Genomic DNA, 9956 nt, shown 5'->3' on the forward strand with positions numbered 1-9956 from the left:
AAGTTCTTGAGTGTCACATTAAGGCAGTGCACAGCTTTGCCAACTATGAAGAACATGGAGACCTAGCAATCCCCTGGTTATAACAGGAGGCCACAGAGGGATTTTTTTTTTTTTTTTTTTTTTTTTTTTTTTTTTCCCTTTTTTTTTACTCTGGGAATAGGCTAATATAATTGTCAAAAGCTGCACATTCTGGACTCACCCACCATGCTTGGCCCAGTAAACCACTTGCTAACATCTGTTGGAGAAGAGAAACTCAAACAAGAACCCAAGACTATTTTCAGAATTAACATTCTCCCTGAATGACACATGGAAACTTACTTGTCTACTCTGTTCCCTCCTATACTGCATTATACACAAGTGAAGAATAAAACAAGGAGGATCAAATATGCAACTGGTGGCAGGAGCAAAGCCCACTGTTTTATTTCACTCTCTTTGCATAACGCAAGAGAATATGCTGCTAAAGATACGTTCCTTGCATATGTGGCACAGAACTTGTCAGAAGTACTCTGGCATCTCTTCCATTGATAAAACAAAGAGAATTTAAGAGAGAGCATCATCGAGAACCCAGGCCCACCAGCCCAAATGACACTAATTAAGTGACACTTTCAATACAGTCCAAAATTACATGGGCTCACTTTACTATGAGTCTGAAAACAGCAACACTGCAGCAGCCTTTAGCAGAGACAGGATCTAAGCACGCAGCCATTGAGAGCTTTAGGTGACATCCACTGTGGTGGCTGTAGCATTTCYTACCAGCTGCTCGGTTACAGTTTAAGCTACAGCCCATAAGATCCATCAGAAGGCCTGCAGACTGAAAGACCTCCATGAATGATGGTCCCTGCAGACACCATTACAGGGACAAGCCCAAAGCTGGCAGCAACACCTGTGTTCCCGTCTCCTCCATAGTCACTAGTGACAGTTAAATTGCAGAGACAGCACAGGCTGTACCTGACTTTGCCATCACCCACAGTCACATACCAGGCAAAAGATGAGCCTGCAGCTAACTCAGAATTATAACAGAAGCTTTAATTCTGTTCCCACAGCAGCTGTTACTTAYATGAGCATGTATTTGCCTGTAATGATAATAGCCCTTCAGGACACAGATTAATTCACTTCAAATCTCCCTCTCAGGATATAGTTCATGATCTGATCTGTGGTCCTACAAATCACCCTCTTTACCATTCTTCTAATCAATCTGAAAGCATACAGGGACAGGTGAAAGCCAGCCAAGCTCTCAAAGAAACTGTAAAATCACAAGAAGAGGAAGTTTAAAGGAGGAAGAAGCACCGGGGAGACGTGCCACACTGTCATGGTGAGAGACCAAGGGTCACAGACATGTCAGAGTGCAAAAGGGCAACAGCCCAAGGACATGCAGATCAGTAGATACCCTTGCTTTTCTCTGCTCGTGGCCATATGGAGCACAGCTGGAGATAGCTGCAGAAGTGTCATCTGGCTTTAAGCAGTGATGAGAATAGTTGATACTGGCCTTTGCTATGACCATATCTTCAATTTCACTGACACCAGCCTGAGTATCCTACTAGCCTGAGTATCCTCTATCTCTAGATAGCCAGCWACAAACCCCTTCACACCCAAATCTTGCTTGCCAAAAGGTGTGGCTGAGCACAATAACATTTATGAGCAAGATTTGGAAGATTAAAAGAAAAAAAAACGGCTTTTCCTGTCCAGCAACTTTTATTTCAGCCCTACCACATGCTGGAAAGAGCACACATTTCATGCAACAGAAGAGCTGAAGTCAGCACCTTCACATCATATGTTTGCCACCAGACCAGCCTTGGGTAACTCACACCRCATGTGACTTGGCCACACCTGCTTCACCTTCTGCTTTAGCAATCACAGATCTCCTACACTGCTTACTTATGCTATCCAAACCAGGCACACGAGAAGGACAGGTATGGTACTTTAATGGTGGTCGGGGAAAGAAGGAAACATGTCCCAAACATCCTTGGCAGATGTGTGCCCTTGGGCTACAGTGATTTGGGACACTGGCTTCTCCCAGCCATTTTCTACATATTCCAAGATTAATTGCTCCTTTTTTTTTTTTTTTTTTTTTTTTTTTATAGAGAAGATAAGACTTTCACAGGGAGTGTTAGACAACATGAGGAGAAGGCTCAAATTCCTTTGGACTGGCTGACAAAAAAGCAGAATGTGAGGGTCTAACAAAGGGTGAGAAAAGGAAGGAAAAGGAACACAAAGGCCCTCCATAGCAAAAAGTTTTGCAGGAGACAGCAAAAGTTTTGCGTCCTTTTTGCACAGAATAATTATGACAAAAGCAAGAATGACAACAAACTTGGTCTAGGTGTAGACCATCCCATCCACCAGGGACAAGGAGTAAGGGAAGCTGTTGCTATTCGATCTGCCTCCCACTTCGTCCATCCAGAATCACAGAGCGCCTCTGGGGCTGGTAAAAGCAGCTGGTAGAGGTCTCCAGTCTTTGGCCATTTTTGGGTATGGTCATTTTGTTCCGCAGAGTGACCCCCTCAGGTGTTGTCCGCGATGTCTCAGACAGGTCGCCACAAATGGGGCTTGAAGAGGTGGTCTGAGTAGGGCTCCTTATGGGTGATAACAACACCCTAGAGTCTCCTGAAGAGGATGGGTGGTCCATAATGGGGAAAGGGGGACTGAAGAGAATCAGACTTTGGGGCCTCCCAGGCCTAGATCTGTAGGAAGGCTTGGAGAACCCTGAGGGCCTCTCCATCTTTGAGGACTGTGGGGTGTCTCCAGCAGACTCACCCTCAGAGGTGCGCTTTCGGCGCATAACAGGGGCATCCAGGCCAGCACTATGACTGGACTGAGATGGCTCCAGTGGAGAGTTGAGGCTGCCGTGCCAAGGAGAGGTTGAGTCCTTTTGAGCTGGATCACTGTTTTCTTTTTCTGCTTTGGCTTTCTTCTCTGTCGATGGGCTCTTTGGGGTCTCCGGATGGCCCCATGCTACTCGGTGAGCTTGCCTGCCAGCCTGCTTGGTGTCTGCTTCCTTCTTCTCTGCCAATAAAGCAGCATTCTGAGCCTGCAAAGGCTGAGGGATCTGGGTGTACTGAATCTTGGGAGGTATCACAGGTACAGCTCTAGCCTGGCACATCTTAATCATGAAGGAGGTTCTGACTGCTGACACACTGACAGGGGCAGAATTCCGACGGCCAGTGGTGGCATGGGCCACTGCCAGGTAATCCAAGTCTAAATCCATGTGGGCATTGAAGTGAGACCCCCATGGAACACCTTTACTCACAGCAGGGCAGGCAGTTGGAAGGGATGGGACAGAATCACTGCTTTTTACTTCCTTTTGCCCATACAGGAGGTTCCCGGGGGCAGATGGCATGGCAAGGCTCTCAAAGGTGAAGAAATCTGGGGCTGGAAGAAGTGAATCCAAGTTGAGGGATGATGGCCTCGTCCTCCCTTTACGCAGTGTGTCTTCACCTTTATTACTCAGCTGTGCTTCAGTGGCAAAGCACAGTCCTTTGGTAACAGTCTCTCCTCTCAGCACAGTGTTCTGAGATGTGGATAACTCCTCCTTTGTGTTTTTTGTCTGTAAAGAACTGTCTGGGGTATTTTGGTATGGCATAGACAGCTCAGGCTTTGAGCTCCAAGGGTTTTCTTGGCTTGTGTCCACTTTCTTTTCCTCTGGCTCTGAAGGAGTGATTTTGGAGAGTGCCTCTTGCTTGGCTGGCTCTCCCTCTCTGCTGAGGAGATACCTTGGTCCCTCAGGTTTCAAAGGCTCTTCTGGAGTGCTCATACCATTTGCATTGTGCTTAACTTTGCCCATGCTACAAGGGGAAACAGGTTGGGTTTGGGGCTGCTCACAAGTCCCTGACAGAATGTCACTGCAAGCTTGTTGCTGTTCGGTGACATTGGTGAAAGAGAAGGGGATAGTCCAGAGACTCATCACTGTGTCTTTACTATCCAGGGAAAGGCTGCGACTGAATCGTGGTCTGACAGAGAGGCCTGGCTCTGCTCTCTGACGATGTGGCTGTATCTCCTGTATCAACTTTTCTTGAATGTCCTTAAAGGTGGGGGAATGAAGTGGGCTGGTGACCCACTGATGATCCTCCCATGGCTCTACAAGTTCTAAGCTCTGCACATTATCTGTCCAAGTATCTTCTTCATCCTGATCACCAGCATCATGAGTTCTGCTAACGGGACTGCCCTCCTTTGGCTCCTGGATTCCAGCTCCACTCAGCACCTTGGAGGAGAATGCATTCCTTCCATCAGCAGTCATTTTCTCAGGCTTCTCCTTCTGGTCTCTGGTAATATTGTCCTCTTCCCCCTGTAGCTGGCAAATATCTTTTTCTCTCTCTGGCTCTGAACATGCTCCTTTGCAACATGAAAATTTTCTTGGTGAAATCTCATTAAATTCTGCTTGCTTATGAAGCTCCCAGTCCGGGGTGGAGGTGAGACATTCACTCATGCTGTCCTCCATGACTGGACAATGGTTCTTTGGAGTAGTTGTAGCAGTCAGAAGAGTAGCTGGTTTGGGTAGGGCTGGAGCACAGCTGTGATGGGCAGTCACTTCAGACTGGCAGTTATGGAGGTCATCTGATTGTTCTGTACTGGTAGCACCACAAACAGGCTCCAGAGATGTAGTCTGTGCTGTTCTGCCTGCAAGTTTCTGCTCAGACAGATTGGGAGCCTTCCCTGAGCCAGAGGAAAAGCTATCTGTTTGTACTGAAGAAGAGGATTCAGAAATTAAGCCTGTCTTTGGGACAGCTGCTGGCAAGGGCAAGAGCTCTTCAGGTTCAATGATTTTGAGTTCCTGTTGTATCTCTGGCCACAGAGGCTCCAGCAGGGCATTAGCAGGGTCCTCTTCGGTCTGAAAAACAGAAGAAATGCCATGACTTGAAAACTTGTAGCTTATCAGCAGACACCTCCCATTTTCCTGGGACAAACTCTTGGACAAGAAAACTCACGGGAAATATGCACACATTCACTACTTCCCGCCCAGCTAAGGAAATATATCTATAAACAAGCAGGTRTATGGAAGAGAACATCTGAGGTAGAGCCAGAATGATGCCTGAAAAGAGGCCTGCAGCTACGAGGTTTAGGTGAATGAGTAGCTGGAATATCCTAGATTGCTTCTCAGCTCTTCCCATTTAACGCTYCCATGGCATTGACAGAGATTCTGCATTCGCAAATCACTGCTGGCAAATGCAGCATCCCACTTCATTGGAATGAATAATCTGTTTAAGGATCTATGCCAAGAGATCTTTAAATAGCTGTCCAGAGATGAGTATCACTGTAAGGAACTTGGTGAAAAAACTCAGCTAGGGATGCAGAGGAGGCCAAAAGAAAATGTTGGAGTGTTTGCAGAATGGAGGAGAAAAGAAATGTTCAGGCTGTCCAGGAAATGGGACAGCAAAAGCAGGAGAGTTAAGAGACAACTGGCCAGAATGATCAAACACCTGGAGAGACTCATATCTGAAGAGACTCACAATTGATAGATTGCACCGGATGTAACTGCATAGTTACAGGGAAAAAAACCACACACATACAAACAGCGATAGTAAGTAGCTGCCTAAAGGTAAATAAATGGTCATGCAGACAGAAGTGACATGTATACATGGTCAGTTTTTGACTCTTCATAACCTAGGTCTAATTTTCCCTGGCTAGGGACACACAGCGAAACTTTCAAGAGCTTTCTGGTCACTATTACCACTGTCCTCCACTTTCTTTTCTTTTTTTCCTCACAGCTGCTTGCTTACCAGATCTCTTAAACGCAATCCTTCCTCTGTCTTAGCCTTCTGGATGTCCTGCTGGCCATAGGTGGCTTCTGAGGAACCTTCCTTCATCTTGGGCTGCCCCGGTTCTGCCTTGTCTGCAGGCAGTGACCCAAGGCAAGTCTCTAAGGTTGGTATCGCATCCAAGCTGGGACTTTGTTCTGGGGATTGTTGGGGGCTGCTGCTTGCGCTGCTGCTCTGCCCACGCGTCTCCTGATTTTCCGCTGCTGGCTGTGGAGTTTCTAAGGACTCCAGTTTCTTGTCTTCCACTGAGCCCTCAGGATGTGAACCTGGATTTAGAAAGACAAATGAACTATGTAGCTACTTGAGACCAAGAGCATGTACCTGACAGTGGCCCCTGAGGACCACTGAGGAAGCTGTACTGGTTCAACTTGACATGAACAAATCTAGGCATCCCTCTAGGCACAACAGGACATTGCTATGAGGCACCCACCTGCCCAGCCTCATCACCACAGAGTGCACCAACTTGGTTGGTCACTATCACCCCCTGGCCCCAGCACACACTGGTATCTTTCCTACCATGTGAGCAGACTACAGCAGCCTTGAGGCCACTGGGACAGTTAGGGCTCTCCCTAAATGTCTTTTACCTCTGGATTCTGCTGCTGTCAGGGCAGGTCCAGGCTGCTTGTCTTTCCTCTCTGGGACTGGGTTTGTCCTTGTGAGGCTCCCTGCGTCCAGGACAGTGACAGCTGGGCTCTCGGGCACCAGAGAAGACAATTCCTCGAGGCTGGAGAGTGAGGGCTTGTCCTTGGCAGACACACGACAGGGGGTGCTGTTGGTGCTGATGACTGCAGATACCCGGAGAGGGACAGAGACAGCAAAGGGCTCTGAGATGTTCAGGGCTTTCCTTTGGTGACGAGGGGAGGCTTCCAAAGGAAAGAGGCTGCTTGGAAAGCCTGATTTGGCAGTTGCTTCCGAGGTGTAGAACATGCGACCACTTTTGGGGGAGGTCTGCTCATTTTCAGCATCTTCTGCTGCCCGGAAGACCTTCAGCTGCTCAGGGGGTGACTTTGCCTGTGACGTCCATGGGGCACCTTTCTCCCCACTCAGCTCAGAGCTTCCTTTGGCCCCCACCACAGATCCTTCCTGCTCCCACTCGTTCTCCTTGCTGAGGTCGTATGAGCTGCCCGTGCCTCCTGTCCGTATTTTCATCACCGGGACAAAAAAACCTCCTGTAGTCACTGCCCGTTTGAATCTGCTTTTCTCATCCTCTCCTAAAGCAAGGAAGATACAAAGGTGTCAGTGGGAAGCAAAACACTAACAGTAGCTATTTTTCTGTGAGGCTCCCGTAGTTCTTCAGAGGGACAAAAATCAGTGAGCATCTTATAGGCTCAAGCAATGGGGCTGCCTTCAAACTTGGCAAACAGGATTGGAGAAGATGCCCTTCAGAGGGAAGCATCTTTGAGTTTCATTAGAAGCCCTTTGAGTCAAACCCAACCAACTCTACTTACTGCTGGTGAGCAGTGCACACCAAGATCACAGCCCAGGGCTTATTTCACACACTTCTCACCGTGTTATGCTATTTACTTTATAAATGGGATTTTTGTGCCCACTGGGATAATCCAAAACTGAATCAAAACCATCCTGCTGCTAATAACGACACAACCAGGCACAGCGATCATTCTTGGGCACACATAGCAGTGTAAATGTATACAGATATGGGTTAAAAATGCACGCACACCAAGGCAGAGGCACATGTCAGAGGACTTGCCATAAACACACATGAATATACATGACTGAAGTAAGCAAAAGACAGACCCACAGCCTACATGGAGGAACAGGATACAGAGAGGCCCTGCCCTTCATTCTTACAGCGCAGATTATGTTTCTCACCTTCCACAGGCAGGGAACACAGCGAGTCCATACTTTTAGCAGGCCGAATAGTTGCTTTTTCTGAGACAAAAAAAAAAAAGAGTTTTAGAAATGCGCTTCAGATTCTGTAGTTTTGCAGGCTGCAGCCCATAAAGAAGAAGGGCTACATATAGACAAGCATGCCAGACCAACATCAAAGTTAATTTCTATTTTCAAGCACACTCCCTCTGTATCCACACCAAGCATCTTATTGCCCACAACACTTGTTCACACAGCTGGGGATCAGCTAGTGCTAACAACAGCTTTGCACCTGCCAGACATGTGCAGAACTATACTTAACCCAGCACCATCTCTCCTGTGAATCACATAAACATCTCCAAAACCATTTTGCTCCATTCCTTCCCTTATCACATCAGGCCATTGGTACTAWGGACTTTTTCACCAAACTGACATTAATGCCTTCTCATTTGTCATTCTTTATAACAAATGTTAGGTTAATTTTTACATTGCACTCCCAGACTGTTCCAGTGGCATGAGCATATTCTGCCTTAAGCAAGCACTCTGGGAAATCTGTGAGGAAGGGCAATAAGGAGCCTGTTTTCCTGGTCATCCTCACTGGGCTTACATGTCTGGAAATAAGCTGTCATTTGTCACAAAACAGTCTACAGGTCTGTTCCTGAGAGGTTTTGGAAGGATATAACTGGTACTGCTCTACAAGGCAGAGAAGGGGGGAAGGCAAGAAAGACAAGTTAGCTACTGGCAGCCCAAAAAGGATCAGTGGAGCTCTGGAAAATGTCTGGAAGTGAAGTTTGCTATTTACAATGCTGTAAAAAGTACGTATGGCAAAAAAAGTGATTTGTTTATATAATTAAGGGTTCTGGGACTGACATTCACACGAGCCCAGGAGAAACTCCAGCTACTTTTTACATTTAGATGGAATCCTGGCTACCTTTCACATGCACATGGCATGATGTCCTGAGTACTGGGCTCAGCATTCCCAGAGTAACAGAATTCAAACTGTGAAACTCAAGTTTTATGTGACTTATAGACTTGCATGCAGGGACACAAATTAACCTAAGGCACATTCTGGGTTTCAATAGCAGGGTGATCTGTTTCCTTACATTAGGCTGCAAACAGAGAGTGCACAAAAATTCAGCACTAAAGTCCAGATAATCAAAAAGCTTTAATTCAATGTCTAAATCTCTAGCACGGTTCTGCTACGATAACACGCAGCCTCCGTCCACATAGTACTGTGCCTGGAACAAGGTACAGCCCCCACCATCAATAGGCTCCAAATATTATTGAACAATCCTGGGTTAGCACTATTTTGGGGCACAATATTCCTTATAATCCTAAGAAGCTGGTCTGATGATCAAAATAGGATGGAAAGCTATTCCAAGGACATGGGCATCCTGTGTGAGGTTGTCTGCTTATGCAAAACAGAGGGGAAGGCAAGGATCCAAAAGGAGCTGGATCCAGCACTTGACTTCACACTCATATCTCATTCATATACAGGCACTCTTGTATGAGATGCCAGCTAATGTTGCCAACTTGAACTCTTTTCTTCTAAGTCTTGCAATGTCTGGTAGCATTTCCCTGAACACCTGCTCCCAGGGTCACAGGATTACGTAAAAATCACATCTTCACACCTTTATTGTCTTTTTTTAAAGCAAGTTTCTAATCCTGAAAATGTTTTAAAAAACAATATATAAAAAGGATACAACACTAGACCCCAATCACTAAATCCCTTAGGAAATCAGATAAGAAGTTATATCTTCTTTTAAATATCTTTTAAAGTCAACTTCATGGTTTTGAGAACTTGACTCATCATTTCTGAATGCTTGGAATTGGCACCACCAGGCAGGTTTCTGGGAAGCACAACACTTAAGAAATTCTAGCTCAGGAGAGGTTGGAATTTGGAATTGTAGCCAGAAGGAAAAACATATTTTTACTTGTAAATTCTGCAAAAGTAATCACTTCCCTCAGAGACACAGGAACCATAAGAACTTACAATAGTGTAAGTGCTGGGTAAAGAATGATAGGAGCTAGAGGCTGACAGGAGAAGAAAAGTGGACTAATCCAACCCAATGTAACACACAGCATCTCCTAGTCCCCAAATGTGACAGCTGGGCAATGGGAGCCTGTTTATCACAAGACCAAAATGGAATATTTACTGTGGCTGTCTGGTATATCCTCCTCAAGGCTGCTTCTCGCCATCATGTGAAAACAAGAAATCTATGAAAGCAGGCAACAAACATGGCCTTTCAGCCAGTTTACTCTTAGAATCATAGAATCATAGAATGCCCAAGGTTGGAAGGGACCTCAGAGGTCATCGAGTCCAACCCCCCTGCTCACGCAGGGTCACCTAGAGCACGTGGCACAGGGCTGCATCCAAGC

At 46.3% G+C, this 9956-nt stretch overlaps 1 protein-coding gene across 1 annotated transcript in view; it reads right to left on the bottom strand.

Moving 5' to 3' along the window:
• Window positions 1-457: 457 nt before the first annotated feature.
• ARHGAP31 (Rho GTPase activating protein 31) overlaps window positions 458-9956 on the bottom strand; it is a 59703-nt gene continuing 50204 nt past the window's right edge. The window contains exons 9-12 of the mRNA XM_026044553.1: window positions 7581-7640; window positions 6335-6961; window positions 5712-6016; window positions 458-4822 (exon numbers count right to left, since the gene is read on the bottom strand). Of these exons, the coding sequence (XP_025900338.1) occupies window positions 2366-4822; window positions 5712-6016; window positions 6335-6961; window positions 7581-7640 (3449 nt within the window). The 3' untranslated portion in view covers window positions 458-2365. The remainder of the gene's footprint in view (window positions 4823-5711; window positions 6017-6334; window positions 6962-7580; window positions 7641-9956) is intronic.

Source organism: Nothoprocta perdicaria, unplaced genomic scaffold, assembly GCF_003342845.1.
Source record: "Nothoprocta perdicaria isolate Ctin4 unplaced genomic scaffold, notPer1 scaffold_371, whole genome shotgun sequence".
Classification (NCBI taxonomy): Eukaryota; Metazoa; Chordata; class Aves; order Tinamiformes; family Tinamidae; genus Nothoprocta; species Nothoprocta perdicaria.